Source organism: Zootoca vivipara, chromosome 4 (assembly GCF_965207765.1).
Source record: "Zootoca vivipara chromosome 4, rZooViv2.hap1.1, whole genome shotgun sequence".
Lineage (NCBI taxonomy): Eukaryota > Metazoa > Chordata > Lepidosauria > Squamata > Lacertidae > Zootoca > Zootoca vivipara.
Window position 1 is genome coordinate 79872906 of NC_142587.1, and position 23453 is coordinate 79896358.

At 44.6% G+C, this 23453-nt stretch overlaps 1 protein-coding gene across 9 annotated transcripts in view; it reads left to right on the forward strand.

Annotated features, from left to right (window-relative positions):
- Positions 1-23453, forward strand: part of ATP8A2 (ATPase phospholipid transporting 8A2) — a 325668-nt gene that overhangs the window by 127979 nt on the left and 174236 nt on the right. For all 9 annotated transcript variants that reach the window (XM_060273823.2, XM_060273822.2, XM_088668267.1 and 6 more), the window contains one exon: positions 7834-8006. In XM_060273823.2, coding sequence (XP_060129806.1) covers positions 7834-8006 — 173 coding nt within the window. The remainder of the gene's footprint in view (positions 1-7833; positions 8007-23453) is intronic.

A 23453-nucleotide genomic window follows, 5' to 3' on the forward strand; every position in this document is an offset into this window, starting at 1 on the left:
AGTCAGCATTAGTCCTGGGACATTTAAAGTCTCATGGGGAGGTGTGTGTGTGCAGGGGTAAAACTGCAAAAAAGGACCAGTGCACAAAAGGGGGGGCAGTAAAGGGGTGTGGACTAGGGAGAAGGGTTGTGACCTGTAGAGAGTTCCTGGGCCAAATGGAGGGCTGCATTTGACCCCCGCAGGCTGAATCTCCCCCCCCTCCCGAAGCTCGGCTTTGCCCTCGCCGGTCCTGGAAAGATCCTTTTTAAAAGTCCCATATGCTCAGAGAATTTGCGCCTGTTCATAGGGGGGGGGGAGATAGTAAGCCCAGAGCACTTATATTTTAGATGTCCCTTTTATGAAGAGGCACGTAGTGAAACCATTGATCCCCTGCTGGTGAGGCTTGCCGACCTCCCGAAAAAGCAAAAATTTGATCTTCTCCTGTTAGGCAAAGATCAAAAGACGACCCGGATGCTTGCCAGATTCTGCATACAGATCTGTAGACGCAGACCATCCCCCGATCCAAACCTGTTTGTCAAGAAAACCCCCCAAACTCGGTCCCTCGGGTGATTCTGGGTCATGTCTCTGCGGTAGCTTATCTCAAAGTTTTTAGTGTCTATACGCTTATCACATTTATAAATTTTAAATTTAATGTTGTTCAGTGTTTAAAATGTTTGTGTTCCTTTTGGGATTGTACCCCCAAGTGTGTTTTATATGTGGTCTCTGACCGTAATAAATTATCTATCTATCTATCTCCCCTCCCCCCCCCCCAATCTACACTAATTGGATGCAGTGCTCAAGGGTTTCAGCCCTACCTAGAGATTGGGTCTTGGACTTTCCACGTATGAAGCAGATATTCTACCAATGAACTATGGCCCTTTAACCCAACATTGAAGAACACTGCTCCAAGAAATTAAAAATGGCAGCCAGCAATAGCGAAGAGTCTAGAAGAATGCCATGAGAGTTTTCTCTCCTTCTCCTTGAAATCCATTCCACCAAATATCTGAAATATTACATACTATAGCTACAGTCAGAGGCCGAAAAGTTTCTGAATACCAGTTGCTGGAGATTACAGAGGGGAGAGTGCTGTTGTGCTTGGGTCCCGCTTGCAGTTTTCTCACAGGCATCTAGTTGGCCACTGTGGGAAGAGGATGCTGAACTGGATAGGTCATTGACCTTCTCATGTTCTTACTGTCATTCCATGGGGAATCCTGACTTGAATGCCCCTATGGGCAACCATCCTTTCTCCTTTCTTGCTGTTGGATGGCTGCAGCATGAAGGCTTTTTATTTTTATTAAAAAGTAATAAAAGCAGAGGTGCTTAGGCTGTCCCATTTGACATATGCCTATCTAATAATAATAATAATAATAATAATAATAATAATAATAATAATAATAAATTATTTATACCCTGCCCATCTGGCTGGGCCTCCCCAGCCACTCTGGGCAGCTTCCAACAGAAAATTAAAATACAGTAATCTATTAAACATTAAAAGCCTCCCTAAATAGGGCTGCCTTCAGATGTCTTCTAAAAGACTGGTAGATGTTGTTCTCTTTGACATCTGATGGGAGGGTGTTACACAGGGCGGGTGCCACTACCAAGAAGGCCCTCTGCCTGGTTCCCTGTAACTTGGCTTCTCGCAGCGAGGGAACCGCCAGAAGGCCCTTGGCGCTGGACCTCAGTGTCTGGGCAGAACGATGGGGGTGGAGGCGCTCCTTCAGGTATACTGGACTGAGGCCGTTTAGGGCTTTAAAGGTCAGCACCAAAACACTTTGAATTGTGCTCGGAAACATACTGGGAGCTAATGTAGGTCTTTCAAGACCAGTGTTATGTGGTCTCAGCGGCCGCTCCCAGTCACCAGATAAATACCCCCTCCCTTTTGGTAAGGTGAATGGCCTGCAAAAAGGTGTGGGGCAGATATCAGACACATATTTAGCATCTGTCATCCAATCTTCTTTCTCAGAGTGACCTCACAGGCTGTTATTTCTCAGATGGGCCTTGGCCACACTTGGGGAATGTGGGAACCCAGAGGCAGACTCCAGCTGAGCCAAAACTACGCAGGCCCCTTCTATTCCAACCCTCTTTCTCTTTCTCGATCCTCCTATTCCTTAAAATCTGGAACTGATCCAAGCTGAAGATGTAACAAGGGTGTAACAAGGGTGCTTTATTTTGCTGCTAACAATGACAGGGCGGGTCAGATTAGGCTGCTGTTAGGGACGCTTCTTGTCTTGTACTGTTAGGAAGTGTTAGGAAGCTTGAGAATGTAATGCTGTGGGGGCCAGTAGCGGATTAGGAAAAAATGGAGTTCTTCTATATGATGCATGAAACAAAGCCATTTCCCTTTTAGGATATAAAATACTTCTAACACTAAGTGTTTTCGGCACAGGCTTAATAGGCTGGCAAACTGTGTGGGAACAGTGTATTGGGAACAGTATAGAGAAGAAGGGAGAAGATGAGGGGAAATGGTTTCTGCTGGAAAAACATGGGTTTTCTCTCCCTCCCTGTAAAGGGATTTGTGAAATATTTCAGGAAAATCTGGGAAATTGACACTTGAGGCCCTTTCCTGTTGCTGGGAACTGGAAGGTACCAAAAATCCCACATGATAATCTCCTGCGTGCCTGGGGCAATAATTTTAGGCGTTTGTTTGTGTAGTATTTTGATTTTAGGACTCAAGCTAGTTTTGCGCTTTCTCCTAAATAAACCACAATCATCAACAGATGAGGGAAAAGGCATAAAAAAGCGAAGCATCACTTTCTTAACTTCTTAGGTAATAGCCACTGTTGGGATCAAAGTTGATAAAGAACTTCAACTAAAGGAACTAGGGAATGAAGTTTCAAAAATATTCAGACCCTAGTTAATGCTAAAATGTTCCATGTGGTAGATGCGTAAACATCCTTCCATGTCTTCTTCTCCATTGACTACTTGATCCTGTGCATGCTTAATTAAAAGGAAGCCCCTATGGGATGTATCAAAATTCTGTCCACCAAAGTTAACCACTTCTAAATGCTGTCGATTTCAGTGGCAGCTAATCAGACATGCTCTTTGCTCTCTTATTGGAATCCTCAGTCCTCAAAAGTGCATGACTTTGACTGTATCATGCCATATGGGGAAAGAACTAAGGAAGTAGGGATGAAATAACACTTACATTAATCATTTTTAAGGGGAGAAAATTGAGCCCTAATTAGTGAACCTGAGGCATAGGTAGGTGCCTTGGGTGACGCAGGCAGCAGGTGTAAAATAGGAAGCTGCCTTATGCTGAGCTGGACTGTTAGTCCATCTAGTTCACTATGGTTTACATTGACGAACAGCAGCTCTCTAGGATTTCAAGGCAGGTTATCTCCCACTCTACCTGGAGATTCTTGGGATTGAACCCGGGACCTTCTGCATACAAAGCTTCCCCTGGTGCTTCTGGACAGGAGCAGACATGCCTGTGGCACAGAGTCAAGCCTACGGTCTTGTCGCCCTTTCTAGCACTGCTTCTTTCTCCTTTGGTATGCTCTGATAACAAGAGTCAAAAGCACCCTAATTTATACTTCCCTGGACTAGCACACACACATACACACTTCTTACTTTGAACTTTGGTACCTTGGTGCACTTGCCAAAAAGATTGGCAAACACTGGTTTGGGATGTTTTAGTACGCGGGTTGCACTGTGGGTTAAAGCACAGAGCCTAGGGCTTGCCGATCAGAAGGTCGCCGGTTCGAATCCCCGTGACGGGGTGAGCTCCCGTTGCTCGGTCCCAGCTCCTGCCAACCTAGCAGTTCGAAAGCACATCAAAGTGCAAGTAGATAAATAGGTACCGCTACAGCAGGAAGGTAAACGGTGTTTCCGTGTGCTGCTCTGGTTTGCCAGAAGTGGCTTTGTCATGCTGGCCACATGACCTGGAAGCTGTACGCCGGCTCCCTCGGCCAATAACACAAGATGAGCACCGCAACCCCAGAGTCGGTCACGACTGGACCTAATGGTCAGGGGTCCCTTTACCTAGTACATTCATAATCTAGGCTCACTGGTGGGGATTATATTATTTAATCAGCGGCGTTGTTGTTTTTAAAGTAATAGTAGGAGCTTCAGTTTGAGCATTCAGAGTGGCTTGCACTAGGAATGCAGAGATCTCTGCTTCTGGAAAGTACCGATACAGCTTCCTTGAGAATGCTAATTCAACATGACAGTATTCATGCACGTTTACCTTTTGAAGGAGCAAATGGTTTGTACACGTAAACTGGTGAATAGATTGTCGAAACCGGTTGTTACTGTGCCAGCCAAGAAATGCTCAAGGTGATGTGTAACAGCTAGGTATCCTGGAATAAGTTATTACAATAGGACATTGTAAGCAGCTGTGCCAACAAGAATTAAGGAAGGATATTACACTTAACGTATTTCTGACCTGGGGCCTATCTTGGAATAGGTTGCCATGGAGTTTGGGCCTGACAGCAGGAGCTGTGGTTGAGAAGAGATTGGCGGTCAGATACCAGATCCAGCATACAGGAACCAAGGGCCAGAGGCAGAGAATGTAATCACAGATAGATGGGCACAGTTATTGGAATCTGTTTAATAACCCAGTGGGACTCAAGATTGCCAGACCAGAAGGAAGGATTTTCTAAGCCACACACCCTCACCAGCCCTCTCTTGAGTGTTTTTGCAAGACTGAAACTCTGATAATGCTTGTCTGGATGGAGGCATTGTCCAGAGAGGGGCGTCTGAGTAGCTGTAAAAGCAGGGCTTTTTTTTTTCAGCTGGAACTTGCCGGAACGTGGCACCTCTCAGGTGGGCATCTCTTTTTCTAGAAAAAATAGTGCTGTATAAAAATATCCTACTGTACAAATAATAATAAAAAATCTACATTTGTTGCTCAGCCCGCTGTTGCCCAACCCACCACAGGAATGTTGTTGTTGTTGTTTAGTCGCTTAGTTGTGTCGAACTCTTTGTGACCCCATGGACCAGAGCACAGCAGGCACTCCTGTCTTCCACTGCCTCCCGCAGTTTGGTCAAACTCATGTTGGTAGCTTTGAGAACACTGTCCAACCATCTCGTCCTCTGTACTCCCCTTCTTCTTGTGCCCTCAATCTTTCCCAACATCAGGGTCTTCTCCAGGGAGTCTTATCTTCTCATGAGGTGGCCAAAGTATTGGAGCCGCAGCTTCAGGATCTGTCCTTCCAGTGAGCACTCAGGGCTGATTTCCTTCAGAATGGAGAGGTTTGAACTTCTTGCAGTCCATGGGACTCTCAAGAGTCTCCTCCAGCACCATAATTCAAAAGCATCAATTCTTTGGTGATCAGCCTTCTTTATGGTCCAGCTCTCACTTCCATATATCACTACTGGGAAAACCATAGCTTTAACTATACGGACCTTTGTTGGCAAGGTGATGTCTCTGCTTTTTAAGATGCTGTCTAGGTTTGTCATTGCTTTTCTCCCAAGAAGCAGGCGTCTTTTAATTTCGTGACTGCTGTCACCATCTGCAGTGATCATGGAACCCAAGAAAGTAAAATCTCTCACTGCCTCCATTTCTTCCCCTTCTATTTGCCAGGCGGTGATGGGACCAGTGGCCATGATCTTAGTTTTTTTGATGTTGAGCTTCAGATCACTGGAATACAGCCTGAAGAAGGTTGCCCAGAAAAAAGTGTGGCCCATGGTTCTGCAAAGGATTCTGCACCCCTGTTATAGAGCCTAATGACGCTCCATTGGTCTGCAAAGTCAGCTGACTGAACTCAGGCCAATACTTAGGCCTAGAGTAGGCACCACCAAACTGCGGCCCTCCAGATGTTTTGGCCCACAACTCCCATGATCCCTAGCTAACAGGACCAGTGGTCGGGGAAGATGGGAATTGTAGTCCAGAACGTCTGGAGGGCCGAGGTTTGCGGATGCATGGCCTAGAGGATGCCCTTGCCCTGTGAAACCAGGGTTAGTTGGTCAAAGGCCCAGAACATTGGTTGATGCAGAAGGAAGGCTGTTCCCTTGAAGCCTTCGTTCAAGACTCCCTCCATTGCCTTACAACACTTAGCTTAACTGAAGCTGCCCAGTGCCCACACTTGTATTGTCTCTGTTAAGTAGTTTATCTACGCACTGCTTCTTCCACATCTGCTTGTCAAATCAGAGGTGAGGATAGAAAATGCTATAATCCGCAACATGGTTTTTTTTTGGGGGGGGGGTTGTGACTTCTCCCTGAAGGAATTTGGGGCCCATAAAGCAGTCGCAAGATTACAATGGTACATAAATACCCTTTTTAAAAAAATCCTGACAAATATAATCCTGCTCCAGTCTTGTTCATATTTTGTAGCTATTACCTGCAACCTGGGGCATTATAAAAAGAGATCTTCTAAAGCAAGGATAAACAGATATATTTAGCAGACATTACGGCATCTTTCCATTGAGGAGTGTGTTTAACTTGAAGTTGCTCGCTCAGTGCTGATAACGTATTTGTAAAAGAAATGGAAATTGCATGAATGTAATAATGTACTGTGTTTACCATTGCCTATAGAAAAAAACATTTGTCTTCAGCCAGCAGTTCATAGAATCAAATAGTGAGATCCTATTTTCCTAATTAGTAAAAAATGATAATGGGGGGAGCATCTTCCTTGAAGGTGGCAGTTGTGTACCCCCTCCTCAAGACGACCTCCCAGGCCCCAGAAGCATTCAACAGCGACTGTCCAGTGGCAAATATCCCCTTTCTGGACAAGGTGCTCAAGAAGGTGGTGGCAGTCCAGTGTCAGACATGCTTTGAAGGAAACTGATTTCTTGGATCCAGTTGTGGCTCCAGGCCTACTAATGGCAGTGAAACTGCCTTGGTCATTTTGGGTTTATGACGTTTGTCAGGATGGAGATTGGGGAGGGTGACCCTGATTGTTCTCCTTGATAGCTTTTGATACTATTCACCACAATATCCTGAAACATCTCAGGGGCATAGGGGTTGGGGACCCTGTGCTTCAGTGGGTCTGCTCCTAACTCTAGGGCTGTTTACAGAAAGGGGTTATGCGAGGCTACTGCCCAGCACCCTGGGAGTTGTCCTGTTCTGCCGTGGTTCCATATTGTCCTGCATGCTCTTTAACATCTATATGAAGCCTCCGGGAGTGCCATCTGGAGAGAACTGCCACCAATATGTAGATGGCACTGGGCCGGATCTGGTGATGGGCAATAAACTGAAGCTGAATCCTGAAAGGTGTTATGTGTCCTGAGAGAACACATAAACAGGGTTTAGAATGAATGAATGAATGAATGAATGGTGTGCTCATGAAAGCAACTACAGTGGTACCTCTACTTACGAATAACTCTACTTACGAATGGAGCTCCGTCCGCCATCTTGGATGTGGTTTAGATAGGATTTTTTTCTACTTACGAATTTTTAGATAGGGTTGCTCCTACTTACAATTTTTTTCTCCCAATGCATTCCTATGGGATTCGACTTACAAATTTTTTCGACATACAAATGTGCGTTTGGAACGCATTAAATTCATAAGTAGAGGTACCACTGTACCGGTATGTGTTGCATCTTTACTTATTTTATTTAAACATCCCTAGGCCACATCTCAGGGCAAAGCCCTCACAAGGCAACTTGCATAAAAACAAGAACCATTTTAAAACAGCAGTTCAAAACCACAAAGAGGCCAGCAAGACCCCTGTTATCGGAAACAAAACAGTTTCAAGCCAGCGGCATTACAAATCCTTTGAGAGAAATCCATCTGAAATAAGAGAGGCCCCTTTTAAAATTGACGAGACTATATGATGATGGGACTACTTGGGAGGGAGTTCCACAAATGTGGGGCCGTCACTGCAATGGCCCTGACTGTCATGTCTGCCATTCAGGTCCATTCTAGAAAGGAGTGTTATTCTCCCTTCCCTTCTTTTGTGTGCATCCCTCAGGCAACGAGAGCTACACTGACTCAGCACTGTGCAAACCTGGGTGATTCTCTGGGCAAAGAGAATGACATCGCTTTGATTATCGATGGTCAGACGCTGAAGTACGCTCTTTCCTTTGAGGTGCGGCAGTCCTTCCTGGATCTAGCGCTATCGTGCAAATCTGTCATCTGTTGCAGGTAAGAAATGCCAAGATCTTTCCATTGGAAGTTTTAAGCTTCCAGGTTATAAAAGAAGTTTATAGTCTTATGTGTTCACATGCCTTGTTGTTTATAGCCTATGTGACCTCCTTCAGACGTTGCAGACAACAGCCGGGATGGGCAAATCAGTCAATTTCAGTTTCTTATTTTTTCAGTATTAATCCACATTGGTTTGCAGTTTTTTTGTTTTAAAGAATCCACGTGAATATTTGTCAGTCTTTTAGAGCAGAATTCTCTAAATAGGTACTTTTTTGCGAGCCATTTCCCCTATACGATGCATTTGTATGTTATTTTAACTGAGATTTGCCTTTTTGTGCACACTTTCCGCTAATATTTCGTGCACATTATTTGGTTGTTTTAATTGCATTGCAAAATTTGGAGCAACTTCCAAAGAATGGGCGCCTTTCAATTTGCGTATTGTTTCAGGAACTGGGAATTAGGTAGGTTCACATTGAAACTGATATGTGAACTGAGCCAGATTCCTTCCTCCTCCCTAACTACAATTCCCACCCCCTCTGACCATTGACCATGCTAGCTGGGGCTGAAGGGGGGGGGGCTGTGACAAAGCAACATCTGGGAGGCACCGTGTTGGCTACCTTTGGCTACACCACTGTACAATACAGAATAGTACGTCTGCCTCCTTGCCTTTGGGTGGCTTTGCTGGGAGTTGTAGGCTAAAACATCTGGAGGACACCAGGTTGACAAAAGCAGGGCTAGAATGTAAACTCTGCTTTGTTAACCTTTTGCTAACCCTCACCTGCTCCCCATTCATTTTGAGGTAATCCTGTTGATGGAGACAATGGGCAAACGGATCAGTTTATCTTGTTATGGGCCTCTCTCTTTCTCTTAAACAGACCCAAATTTACTGCAGTTTCATTTTAAGAGATTTCTCCTGAGATCCAGCTTCAACGGTGCTTTATGTCTAAGGCCTAGCAAATGAATATACCATATATCTTTTTTTCCTAAAGTATATTTTAAAATGACGTTGAATGGCAAATGTGTATGAAATGCCCCTGTGGAAATGAAAAGCTGACTCTGAATTTATGCGACATTAAATCCTATGGATTCATGCTACTTCAAATTGAGAATTGTGAGCCAAAGTCCTTCTAGATTTGGTGAAATAGCATATCATCAGGTTGAAAAACAAAGTTCTATCCCAATTGCACCTTCCCCTCCATTCCCACCCCATTAATGTCTGCACTATTTAATTTGAAATTTCCTTTCCTCTGCGCCAATTACGTTTTAACTTTCTTCCTGTGAAGTTTTAAAATGCAGTGCCTTATTTGACACACACAGTCCGATTAAAACAGCCCGGAGTGGGATGAAAAATGTTTTCTTTTCTTTAGTATCAAGCACCTGGCAAGCAAAAGGAACGTTTCTGTAAAGCCTTATGGGCTATAAAGGCATTCCTCCTTCTCCCTGGGGGCTCTGCTCCACTTATTTTTATTTCCCCTTTTAAACCTATGAAATTACATCACTTTCCTTCCTCTTTGGGTCTACATTTTATTGTATTTTTCCACATTGTTCTTTGGGGGTGTTTGTTTTTTAGTTTTTTAAATGTACTAATAATTAAAAGTACTGTGCCTTTTGGTCACCAGAGATAGTGGGAGAGGAGAAGAGTAAGATCGGCAAATTCTTGGCAGTGGAGGAGGATTATAGGCAATCACCCACCCTGTCAGTCATATGACTAAGGTCAGCTTAAAGAAAGGCATTGGAAATGGGAATTGGTTTGACTGCATGGGCCTTTGATCTAGCCCCACAAAGACTGACAATGTCTGAAGGAAGTGGGGCATGACTCAAGAGTTTAAAGGTTCCTAGACTCAAAACATTGCGGAAAACGCATGGAACATAACGACTTCACCAAAATGCATTTTCAACATGGGAGATAATCAAGGGGTTAATACCTTTGTTTATACCTCACTGCAAAAAAATAAAATAAAACCAACCCTCACTGACAGAAACCTAAAACAGGATTTGTTGCTAACTTGCAGAGGTTTTCTTGAGTCCTTGGTTCAGTCTTGAGTAAGGTTACTCCATTTGTTTTAAGATGGTTGAACCTAAACAGACTTCTTCGTAACAGCAAATGAGATCACTTTTACTTCCCTGACCTTTTGTGTCCCCAGTCCAACGTAGAATTAAAATTTAGAATAAACAAATCTATGGGGTAATAATAACGCAGGTGGAAAGTGGATACAGGATGGGGTTGTTTGTTTTTACAAGGGAGTAAAGCCCCGTACGATTTGGGGAGTAACATAAAAAGGACTAAAACTTGACATGAAGTGTTTAACAATACATCTGAGAAATATCCCAGAAAGAATTTTAGTGACTTAGATGAAAGACAATATGCTATAGGGCACGGGTAACTAACCTGTGGTCCTGCAGATTTTGTTGCACTACAACTCCCATCATCTGTGACAATTGGCCATGTTGGTTGGGCAATTAGAGTTGTAGGTCAGCAACATCTGGAGAGATACAAGTTTCCTATCTTTGCTGTAGCTCTTACCATTGTTTTGCCAGCTTCTGCCAAAAGTTCTGAATTATAAGGGCAAGCCCATCAAATGTGCTGGTCACCTGCTCCTGCTTCCTTTCAATGCCAATATACAATTACTATTTCTTGATTAGCTTTACTTAGTCATTAAGTTAAATAACCTTTGTGGTTTTGTGGCTTGGATGCTTCGCACTTGCTCTCTCCATATCTTGTATGTAGCACCCCTGCTACAATTAACTGCCAAGGCAGAGCTCAACTATGTGTCCCCCAAAGCAACAAGGAAGGCTTTTCCTCCTGTTGCTTCTTCTGACTAGGACGGCATCCAGAAAAGCTGTCAAATGGCGCCAGGTAATGGTAGCCAGGCAATCCTGGGACCCAGCGCTGATCCAGGATCAGCCATTGGTGTTGCTATGCCAGCATTTGCCTTCACAAAAGCACCTGAGGTCATTATGTGTTTGGTGTTGGTAGAAGAAAGCAGGTGATATCCCACAAGAGCTGCTGTGCTAGCTTCCTGGCAGGCGGATTGCTGTTGCCTTCTGGGAGGGAGGGGAGGAAGGGCAAGGCAGCAGGGAGGTTGACGCAGTGTAAGCACTCCCAACAGGAGCGCCAAATTGGCTCCGGCCCACTTGGTAAGCTGCATCTGGTGATACACCTCTGGTCTTTTTTTGCATAGTGATCTTTTGGCACATCTTAGAACTCCAACTTAATTCTATGTTACAGGTAGGTAGCCGTGTTGCTCTGGCATAGCCAACACAATTCCCCCCCTCCCAGTAGCACCTTAGAGACCAACTAAGTTTGTCATTGGTATGAGCTTCAGATGGTATCTGAAGAAGTGTGCATGCAAACACTTAGAGACAAACTTAGTTGGTCTCTAAGGTGCTACTGGAAAAATGTTTTTTATTTTGTTAATTCTATGTAATATCCTGTAGAGAAAGTTTGCCTTGGAAGGAAGAGCGAGTTAGCAGACAGGGAGACAAAATATGGTTGTGGCATTACAGACCACAGATATCACAGTGTTGGCGGCATCATTTTCAGAAGCATCAGATGTAGTAGTAGTCAACATGTGCCTGGACTTTGCCATTTCAGGTGGCTCATGTGGTTGCGGCTGTTCATGCAACTGATAAGTGCACACAGTCCCACAATAGGAATATAGGAAGTTGTTTTATACCAAGCTAGGCTATTTCCCCATTCAGCTCAGTAGTGCTTACTCTGGCTGGCATCAGCTCTCTAGGGCATCAAGCAGCTTTCTTTCATATCACCTGCTACCTTTTTGCAGGCGAGGCCAGGAATTGAAGCTGGGGATTTTGTACATGCCAAGCATGAGCACTTCCATTGAGCTGTAGCCAGGTCTTGTATAACTCCTGTAGGTGATGGTGTGTTGGCTGCTGCTGAATATCTATCCTGGGGCTATTTTTTTAATTTTTTTTTTTTATGCAATGCTCATAAATAGTTCAGTGATGTAGCACAGGAGTTGGAAACCTCTGGCTTGTGGGCCAAACTTGACCCGCTAGGCTACTCCATTTGGCCCACCAGCTGATTTGGGGGAAAGCACACTCACCCCTACACCTGATATAGCTTCTGTCTGAACCTCCAAAAACTAGAGGGTCAAAGAGCGGTGTTGACTATTTGAAAGTGGACAGCCCTGCTCCACTCTTTTGAACCTCAAATTTTCAGAGGTTTAAAGAACAGTGTGGGGCAGCTTGCAAAGGGCTTTCAAACGGCCCTACACTGCACTTTGAAGTCTCGACAAATGGGCCTTTCAAAGCCCAGCATCACCTGATGTCACTATGATGTCAGGCGATTGACAGATTTTGGCCTGTGAAGCCAAAAAGGTTCCCCACTTTGACATAGCAGAAGAGATAGGAAAGAACTCTTGAAAACACCAAGGGGTGAGAATTTACCATGACCCCTTCTGCTGCTGTGCAAAAGAAAACTCAGTAATACAGTTTGCAAAATGAGCTCATGGAATATACCTGAAATATTAATGCCCATGTTGTTACTGATGTTAGCATTCACCTAATGATTGTATTGTGGTGCAGATCAGATTGTGTTCATTTATTTAAAAAACCAACACAACAACAAAAAGTGTCTCATTGACGTTCATTACAAAAGATCCCCCCTTTTCTGCCCTGTGACAAGGAAATGTCAAATGTATTTCTTATTAAAAATATGCAAACTTGTATAACATTAATTGGTCCCAAAGAAAATTATGTATGTGTTCCATTTTCTTGTATATACTCATCTGACGTTCCCTCCCCCCATCTATCAGCTACTGAATTATCAATGCTTATTATGTAGTTCTACCTCTGACAATTCATGACAGCCCAGTGCTCATCTTATGACTTTGAAAACCATAAGGGAAAGATCATTCTGGCAGCTTTTATGTGCATATAATTGAAGGTGGATGAAGGCTTGGGAGTGCAGTCAGATCTTGGTATGTCCAAAAATGCGCACAAACTTTCCCTCACTGGCCACTAAAACAGATCTCTTTTCAGTTGAGTACAATTTATTTTTTTCACCGACTCCTCATGCAAGTTTCTCTTCGGGGATGCATGAAAATGTGGTCGTGAGTTTGCAAACTGAATTTACTATGCTCTAGATGGCAACACGCCTTCCTGTCTGTCTGTCTGTCTGTCTGTCTGTCTGTCTGTCTGTCTCTCTGTCTCTCTCTCTCTCTCTCTCTCTCACACACACACACACACTACAGGGTTTGCATTTGAGCTTTATGATTAGTGATTTCTGAGCTTTATTATTCTTGTCATCCTCCAAGATTTGCAGAATCAGCAGAAAAGCATAGTGACTGCAGATAGGGTTTCTGTTCTTTCTTGTTAATCAGCTTCCTGAGCTAAAAGCAGGGTTCCGCAGTATCTCTGCCTTGGATGGTTTATCACAGAGATGGGGAAACTGTTCTCCCATCAGCCTCAGCCAAGTGGCCAATTGCCAAGGATAAGGCAGGTGTAGTTTCACAACATCTGGAGAGCCACAGGATATCCACCCCTGGGCTAGCACACTGTAACCCAGGCATCCCCAAACTGCAGCCCTCCAGATGTTTTGGCCTACAACTCCAATGATCCCTAGCTAAGAGGACCAGTGGTCAGGGATGATGGGAATTATAGTCCCAAACATCTGGAGGGCCGAAGTTTGGGGATGCCTGCTATACCCCAATAGCTAGGAGAGCTGGGGAAACTGTGGCCCCCAGATGTTGCCGGACTACAACTCCCATGCTTCCTGATTGTTAGCCGTGCTGGCTGGGGCTGATGGGAGCCGAGCTCCAACAACACATGGAGGACCCCAGGTTCCTAACTGCTGGCTTAAAGGACTAGAGCACAATTCCCATCATCCCTGACCACTGGTCCTGCTAGCTAGGGATCATGGGACGAGGTTGAGGAAGCCTGGACTAGAGCTTAGTTGGGGCATAGCTGCCAAGTTATCCCTTTTTTAAAAGGGAAATTCCCTTATGCTGAATAGGCTTCCTCGTGAGAAAAGGGAAAACTTGGCAGCTATGGTTGGGGACAGGATAGAAGTGTACAGTGGTGCCTCGCTACACACCTGCAACACAGCTGCTTGCCTCGGCAGCCCCCGCCTGGCTTCAGGTGGCGGCTGCCGAGGCAAGCAGCTGTGTTACAGGCTGCGGCGGGAGAAGCGGAGGAACCGCTTCTCCCCACCCCCGCCTCGCCCGACAGAGGCGGCATTTGTCGGCACTGCAGGGGGCTTTTCGCCGTCTGCTTTCCCCTTGGCTTGGGGAAGGCAGGCGGCAAAATGCCCCGCTTTCTCCTGCTTGCCTTGGCGGCGGTGGCGCTGATGCGGCTGATCCCAGGTCGGCCTGAGGGCGAGCGCAGCGCGCAGGGCAAGCAGGAGAAAGCGCACAGCAGCAGCGGCGCTGAGGGGGCCGATTCGGGCTGGCTGGGGGGCGAGCGCCACACGCTTTCTCTTGCTCACCCCGCGTGCTGCGCTCGCCCTCGGGCCGACCTGGGATCGGCCACATCAGTGCCGCCGCACGCTTCCTGCCGCTGCTCCGCACGCTGCTGTATCATGGGGGGAGCACCCCCCCCCACGATACAGCAGCGCTGGAGCAGCTGGAAGTCTTCGAGCCAGCTGGCAGTCCCCCGGAGCCCATAGGAACGCATTGAATAAGTTTCAATGCATTCCTATGGAAACCGGGACTCGCTAGACGAATTTTTCGTAGGACGAATTGAGTCCTGGAACGAATTAAATTCGTCTAGCGAGGCACCACTGTATAAAATTATTCATGGTGGGAAGGAAGCGCATAGGGAGACTTTTTTCTTCCCTTCTCATAACACTAGAACTCAAGTATGTCCTATGAAGCTGAATGATGGAAGATTGGGGATTTCTAGTTGTAATGGCTATGCTTTGCTACCTGAATTCCAGTTGCTGGGGAATATAAATGGGGAGAGTGCTATTGTGTTCATGTCCTACTTACAGGCTTCCCATATTAAAACATCTGGTTGGCCCCTGTGAGAAAGAGAATTTCTGACTGCGGGGGCCTTTGGTTTGATCCAGCAGGGTCTGTCGTATGTTCTGGGGGATATTTTTCTTCTTAGTATGTATTACTCATGGATGGCATTCTAGTATTTTGTGATTAATGAATGCAAATGATAAAGTAAATAGGTCAGTCTTACAATAATAAAAGGAATACTTACTTATCAGGATAAAACAATATCTGTGATTCATTTCTTCTTTGTGCAAGTTTGTGCTTTGGGAGTGGGAAACACAGAGTAAAATTAGGACTGAGCCTAAAGAGAGCAATTTTCATTCATGCTTTCGACAGTGGTAGGTCAAAGCACATCTTTTGGACAGGGGGATCTCATTAAAAGGGGGTGAAAGTGTTTGTCACTGAAACAAGAACAATGCTGCTTAATTCGTGATGTCCGCATGTATCCAGCTTTGACAGCGTATGATAACACCATCCTATTCAATATATGATGGCCCAACCCAGGGGTCAGCGAGGTTTACCTCACCTGGGCTGGTTCACTTCCGCGGTGATTGCTCGGTGGGCCAGATCGCGTCTGCAGAGATGTGATTTCTGGCGTCTGCGCAGACACGGTTTCTGGTGCCACAGAAGCAAGTCCCCGCTCCGTGCTGGGTCGGTTTAGCGCAGCATGCGGGGACTCGACGAGCGGGCAGCTTGGTTTGGGGGCGGCTCATGGGCTGTTTAAACTACCCCCGTGGGCTGCTTGCAGGCCATGGGCTGCAGGCTGCCGACCCCTGGCTTAACCAAGGTGGTGGTGATGTGACTATTGCTATGAGGAAGGCTCAGGGGGCTGTTTTTTATAAAATAAAAATGTCAAAGGCAGGGAAACTGGTAGGGAACAGATAATAAATTAAGTGAATTGGGTGGGAGTGGGCAGCCAAAGTAAATATTTCATGCACAGCACAACATTTGCTCTGAAATATGAAATGGAATCTCTTGCATTTCCATGTAGGATAACACCTCTTGAAATATGTCAAGGAAGTCTTTATCTATGTCTGTGTCCTGCAGCCTCCCCCTACCATCGCTGACCTGGCCATTCGGGACTGATGGGAGTTGTAGTCCCAAATATCTGGAGAGCACCAAGTTGATTACCTCTGGCATAAAATGTGCTGCACACTTCTCTATGTGTTGAGAAGTCCAGGGGCACTGCTGAAGGGTTTAATGTCCTTTGACTGATTGCACTTGCGGTTTATGGCATTGAAACATTAGTTTCAGTTGCACGTGTACATGGCGTTCCCATTGAAAGCAACAGACCGCTAAAGGCAGGCTACAAAACCACTTATCCTGCCTCAGACTCCCAGCTATTGTTGCAGAGTCACCCCAGGTAGAAGCTCTTAGTCCTCCCCTCTTCCTTGAACTGAAACTGCAAACCAAGCTCCAAGCTGCTTCTCTCTTCCCTCTATCTGGGGAGCGTTGCCTTCAAAAGCCTGGAGAGAGATTCCAGGGCATCAGGAAAGCATTCACCATCATTAAGGAACATTAATGGTCTCTTGTCAAATCCCTGTCCCTAACAGGTGACACTTTAGGCAGAAGCCTAATGGCAGAGCTAAGCACAGTAATTAAGATAGCCCAGACTCACAGCAATGTGATGATAAAATAAGTTTTCTCGGGTTTTTAAACTACACATATGCCCTGTATTTTATATATTGGAAAATGAATAAAGCGGACAGTCTTGCCTCTCAATGAAATGTGATTAATTGCTTCGTATGTGCATGTCTGTTCAATTTTTAAATAGCTGAAGTAAGCAGATCTCAACTTCTTCCCCTGGGGGATTGGCTTACAGGGTACTCACCATACTTGAGGGAATATTTTTTATTTATTTTTTGCAATATTTAGACTGCAGTTTCCTTTACATAACCTCATCCTATTATTCTAACTGTGAGTTCATGCATTCAGTAATTCCTCTTCCTCCTTTGTATATGCTCAGGATAATGCTATACATCATATAAATTGTAGGATTATTTAGCTTTATCCACAAATCTGCTTACAATTTTCTACAGTTTATTTTCATCTTGGAAGTGCTTTTTAAGAAGCAGTCTCAGCACATACATCTGCAACGCTTCTTTTAGCTTGATTAGAGACAGGAAATATACATGGTGGTGCTTGCCTTCCTTTGTGGGCTGAGCTGATTCTGAAGGCTACTTCAGATGTTCAGCCATTTCCTTCATGGAAAGCAAAACTTCCACACACATTTTCTGCTTCTCTGTTTCCATAGATGCTGGAGACTATGATCAACGGTGGGTTCCTAGCTCATATGCATGCGGTGAAATGTACAGTTATCCTGCAGGACAGTGTACCTGACTTTTTATGCTTATTCTGTACAGGAATGCATAGGACTGAGATGAAAAATTGCCAGTGAATCTTTGTGAGGGGGAGAAAGTTTCCATGAAACCCCATCCCTTTACTATGTCTTTCAGGATTGCCGCCACCACATAAATAGGCCTTGTTGTTGTTGTTGTTGTTGTTTAATCGTGTCCGACTCTTCGTGACCCCATGGACCAGAGCACGCCAGGCACTCCTGTCTTCCACTGCCTCCCACAGTTTGGTCAAACTCATGTTCGTAGCTTCGAGAACACTGTCCAACCATCTTGTCCTCTGTCGTCCCCTTCTCCTAGTGCCCTCAATCTTTCCCAACATCAGGGTCTTTTCCAGGGAGTCTTCTCATGAGGTGGCCAAAGTATTGGAGCCTCAGCTTCAGGATCTGTCCTTCCAGTGAGCACTCAGGGCTGATTTCCTTAAGATTGGATAGGTTTGATCTTATTGCCTACATGGCATAATAAAGAAGGCAAATCAGAGTGAGGCCCGAGTCTCCCATGACCACTATAGCTCTCCCTTTAAACATTTGACAATCTTCTGTAGGAAGGCATCATCTAAGTCTTCGGTCTGGCTTGGAGGTCTATAGCAGACTTAGCAGATGTTAGGTCTGGCATGTAGGGCAAGGTTAAGGTTTTTAAAAACTCTTCCTTCTGAAGAAGGTGTTTTCCCTGTGCATTTTATGTAAAAATAAATAAACTGGGATTTGCATGTGTTTTCGTTCAAAAAGAAAACTGTTAATCTCTGCCTTACCTCACAGTAACAATTCCGATAGGCAGTTTCATTAGTATTAACTCACACTCTCCAGCAATTTCATTAAATCATTACTGTTGACTATTTTATTTGCTCTTGCTATAGTTCAGTGCACAGCTAGGCTGTATTAATCCCATTAGCTCCTGCAGTATGGATGCAGCCGGTAAGTGCGTGCAGGATTTCAGCCTTAAGATGGAAACAATAATAATAATAATTAATAATAATTTACTATTCATACCCCACCCATCTGGCCAGGTCCGTTCCCCCCCCCCCCCCGCCACTCTGGGCGGCTTCCAACATACATTAAAATATCACAGACTAAAAACTTCTCTAAACAGGGCTGCCTTTAGGTATTTTCTAAATGTCAGGTAGTTGTTTATCTCTCTGACCACTGATGGGAGGGTGTTCCACAGGGCGGGTGCCACTACCGAGAAGGCCCTCTGCCTGGTTCCCTGTAGCTTTGCTTCTCGCAGTGAGGGAACCGCCAGAAGGCCCTCGGCGCTGAATCTCAGCGTCCGGGCTGAACGATGGGGGTCGAGACGCTCCTTCAGGTCTACAGGACCGAGGCCTGTATACCTGTACACTGTACACTGACTTTCCATTCTAGAAACTGGATTGGCTGTCCCTCTGCCCTGTTGCTGTCTTTCTCACAATGAGAGTTGATGTATTATTTAGTTAATTTATATACCGCTTCGTATTTTGACAGAATTCTCTTAAGTGGGTTATAGATCTCAACAAAAAGGAATCAATACTAGAAATACAATGCAAATTCAAAGCCAAATCATGAGTCACATCCAGTGTTGTGTGAGCAGCTTTCTGCTCATGTTGTCAGATTTTCCATTCCTCTCTTCTTCCTGTGTGCCCTCCAGATCTGCTCCATAGTTTTTCTCCCACTGTATGGAACAGATTTTGAGGGTGCATGCAGAGCTGCAGAGGAGAGAAGTGGGGGAAGCTCTGTTGTTCAAGCGTAAGTTTGTTATGCAAGCGGAAGAGCAGCGTTGAATACGATCCAATACTACTACTATTAATAATAATTCCAATTTTTTAAAGTTACCCATTTAAAAAATACACTCTAAACAAAAAGTAGCTAAGAACTACAAAAGCAAATCATGTACAAAGCATCAAAATATAACAAGATACATCAAAATGCAACACAGTTATATGGCATCTGAAGAAGTGTTCATGCACACGAAAGCTCATACCAAAATAAAAACTTAGTTGGTCTTTAAGGTGCTACTGAAGGAATTTTTTTATTTTGTTTCGACTCAGACCAACACGGCTACCTACCTGTAACTACAGTTATCATTGTAATTGTATCTGGCTAAGTTGTCCCATTAGCGCAAGGACTCCCTCGCCCTCTCGCATCCCTGTGCACATCTCTCAGACCCACAATTCTAATCTGTTTTGTTGGTTTCCCAACCCTCTGGAACAGTTTTTTTTGGGGTGGGGGGTGCATGGGGAGAGGAAACCCTTGAACTAATAGGATGGCTTGATTAGATACAGCCCTACTTATTAAGATTACATTAAAAAATGCATAATAAAACCATTAAGCTACACCCACACTACACAAAACTACACATTTGGAAGAGCAGCTTCTGACATTCAGGTATAGCTGAGGCATTGCATATATAACTCAAAAGAGCAATGTAATATTGTCACATGCACCTTCCCTTAGCTCTTAATGGGCAGGTTTTCAACTCCGTCTTCATTAAAATATGACAGGATCCATCACATACTAGATAGAAATTGTTTGGGGTGGGGCTTTGAAGAGGGAATCTCCCCTGTGAGTCACCATTTGATCACTTATAGGCAGTGGTACCCCTCCAGATGGAGAATGCCAACTCCCATCAGCCCCAGCCAGTGATGATGAGCTTTGTAATCCAGCAACATCTGGCTCTCCTCATCTGACTCAGAGCTTTCAGAAACTGGTTTACCAGTGGAAATGGTTGTATGAAAATCTCGTTTGCCACAAGGATATGTATGTTCAGCGGTGCTGTTGCTTGCTTTCCTCTCACACATATTGCTGTCATTGAGCAATGTTAATATAGAAAAAAAACACTTATCTTAAGAAAAGGAAATAAAAAGTTGTGACTGTTGCATCCTTCCGGTTTGTGTTTTTAGCTTCAGGTGTTTGCAGTATATTTGAGTGCATCTTGTCTTTCCTCACCGTTTCTGCCCTTGTTTCTTTCCATATACTTTTTTTTTAAGGGATGCTTGTCTTGCTGGCTGGGCTGACAAGCTGATCTCTGTTATGTTGTTGCCAATCAACCCTGTCTTGGGGGAATATCGATTTTTGTTTCTAGTTTGTGCTGTGGAAATCAATATTTTACTGGACGGTACACAGCAAGAGCACCGGCAGCCAAAGCAATTTAGTAGAGGCTGCAGCCAACTTGAAGGATGGATATATTTGGTGTTCAGAGATATTGTTCCAGTACGAGGGGGAAGTTGGGGGAAACAGATATTGTGGTAGTTGTGAGTATACCACCAAGACATTATTTTAAGATTCTGCTAGACAGAGGAAATGTTAAAGGACCTGAGATGTACTACTGAATGTTTTATATTGTGATGAATGGTTGTAAAATATCTTCTATTGTCTAACAAGCAGCTGGTACTAATAAGTCAGGGTGAGGAAGCTAGAAATCAGGGAGGGGAAAACCTAAGGACTGGGGGGAAATGCGGCCTTCCAGGCATCTCTCCCTAGGCCACACCCTCTCCCCAGCCACACCCCTACTCTCCAGGCCACACCCCTCACTGACCCTGATTTGCATCTTCCTAGAGTGTTTTTTGCCTGGCTGGAATGTGACCTTGAACTTGTGATAATGCCTCTTAAGAGGGAGGGAAGAATCTGTCCATCCCACTCCTCTCTGTTTCTCATTTTTCCAGTCTTAAATGCAGCTCTCCACATTTTGCAGCAATTTGTTTTTTTTTAAATCCTAATGAAAATTCACTAGTGATTTAGTGAGGCTTTCTCCCAATAAACTCATTTTTTACACGCAGATTTTTGGCTAATGCGCATATTTTGACAAGCAGTTTTCTCTAATGTGTTGCATTATTGCATGTTATTTTCACTAATGCCTTCATTTTTATGAAACCCCCTCTTCCAATATATACATTTTTGAAAAACATTGGTTGGTGAACTGCAACGCAAAATTCAGATAGGTTCAGATTTCAAAGGAGAGCTGTGTTTCAGTTTGCACATTTTCCCAGAAAGTGCGGTTTTAAATATGCACTGAATTGAATTTCTCCCCCACCCCTCCTCCTTGCTTGCCTAGATGGATGCTCGAGAGGGATGGGTGAATAAATTAAAATTTGTTGCTGCAGCCGCTTTTGCTTCTGGGCCTGTCCATCACAGCACGTGGCCCTCGGAAGGTGACTGGGAAAGAATGCAATCCTCGGGGGGGGGGGGAGGTTGCCACCCCTGCTGTAAGCAATAAAGGGAGGAGAGGACAGGAGGAGTCTATTGCAGAAAGCTGTGAAAGAAAAGAGGACTTCTGTAATGAGACGGACCTCTGGCCACCTCCGTTGCTTTGACTAATAATATTGCCCCTGCCAAACTTGTTGAGTTAAGGTATTAGATTTCCAAATCTATCTTGATTAAAATCTAGGCTTTGTTGATACTTTCCCCATAGCAAAATGACCATAGCTTCCAAATGTACAGATTCTTAGCTTTTAACTGAAACAGAGGCATTATTCTTTAATCAGGGGAGAAGGGACAGTCCGTGCGACCCTTTTAGCAGGACAGGAGGAGAAATTGATTGATTGATAAAAAGCATATAACGACTCAATTACAGCATAAAGAAACTCAACAACCCCAAAGTTGTTTACAAAACAGAACAAAACTATAAAATATCAGTATAAACCGTTAAACACGGCTATGATATAAAATATCAGTATAAACCTGATATTTATACTGATATAAAATATCAGTATAAACCGTTAAACACGGCTATGTAAAAACATAAACCATTTAAAATCAAGGATAAGCTAAGAAGCGGATTAAAACACATGGCAACTTCCTACCTATCTGAATAGGCTTGCCTAAACAAAAATGTTTATAGCAGGCACTGAAACGAGTACAGTGAGGGTGCCCACTTGACATCACTCAGCTGGAATTTCCAAAGTGTGGGCATTGCCAGAGCAAAAGATTTCTTACAAATGCAGAACAAGTATTATATGGCACCTTGTAACGGTTCCAGTTTTGCAGCTTGTTGTTTAGTCGTTTAGTCGTGTCCGACTCTTCGTGACCCCATGGACCATAGCACGCCAGGCACTCCTGTCTTGCACTGCCTCCCGCAGTTTGGTCAAACTCATGTTCGTAGCTTCGAGAACACTGTCCAACCATCTTGTCCTCTGTCGTCCCCTTCTCCTAGTGCCCTCAATCTTTCCCAACATCAGGGTCTTTTCCAAGGATTCTTCTCTTCTCATGAGGTGGCCAAAGTATTGGAGCCTCAGCTTCACGATCTGTCCTTCCAGGGAGCACTCAGGGCTGATTTCCTTAAGAATGGATAGGTTTGATCTTCTTGCAGTCCATGGGACTCTCAAGAGTCTCCTCCAGCACCATAATTCAAAAGCATCAATTTTCAGCGATCAGCCTTCTTTATGGTCCAGCTCTCACTTCCATACATCACTACTGGGAAAACCATAGCTTTAACTATACAGACCTTTGTTGGCAAGGTGATGTCTCTGCTTTTTAAGATGCTGTCTAGGTTTGTCATTGCTTTTCTCCCAAGAAGCAGGCGTCTGTTCCAGCAGTTTTGCAGCTGGAAGTAGTCAATTGAGCATGGGGTAAGCAAACTCTTAGTTAAGCTGGTTCCAAGTAGTTAAGGGCTTTATATCTACTAAAAACAGACCTTGAACTTGGCCCAATTGCTGTCTGCTTGGTGAGTGTTGCCTTGGTGGCAAAGCTACTGGCTGACGATCGTTGCCATGTGCTCAGTTCACAGCTCTCTGTGTCACCGTGGACCTTGGAAGAATGAATTACCCGTTGACAACTCTAATAGCTTGAGCCATAGTCTTGGTTACGGCAGAGCAGTCAGACATTTTGCATTTCCTTCCGTTCTCATTCTAGTTTGCCGGGGGGGGGGGCAAGAGGGAACAAGGTAGAGCTGTATAAGATTATGCATGGAATGGGGAAAGCAGTGAGAGAGAAGTTGTTCTCTCTCTCCCGTAATGCTAGAACCCAGGGTTCATTCACCAGATTCAGAGTAGGCCACGGAAAGTGCTTTTTCACACAGCACGTTTCTAAAACTATTGAATTTGCTACCACAATATGTGGTGAAGGTCACTAGCACAGATGGTTTTAAAAGGGGATCAAACCAATTCATGGAGGATAATAAAGCTGCCAGTGGCTACTGGCCACGATGCCTGTGTTCTCCTTCCA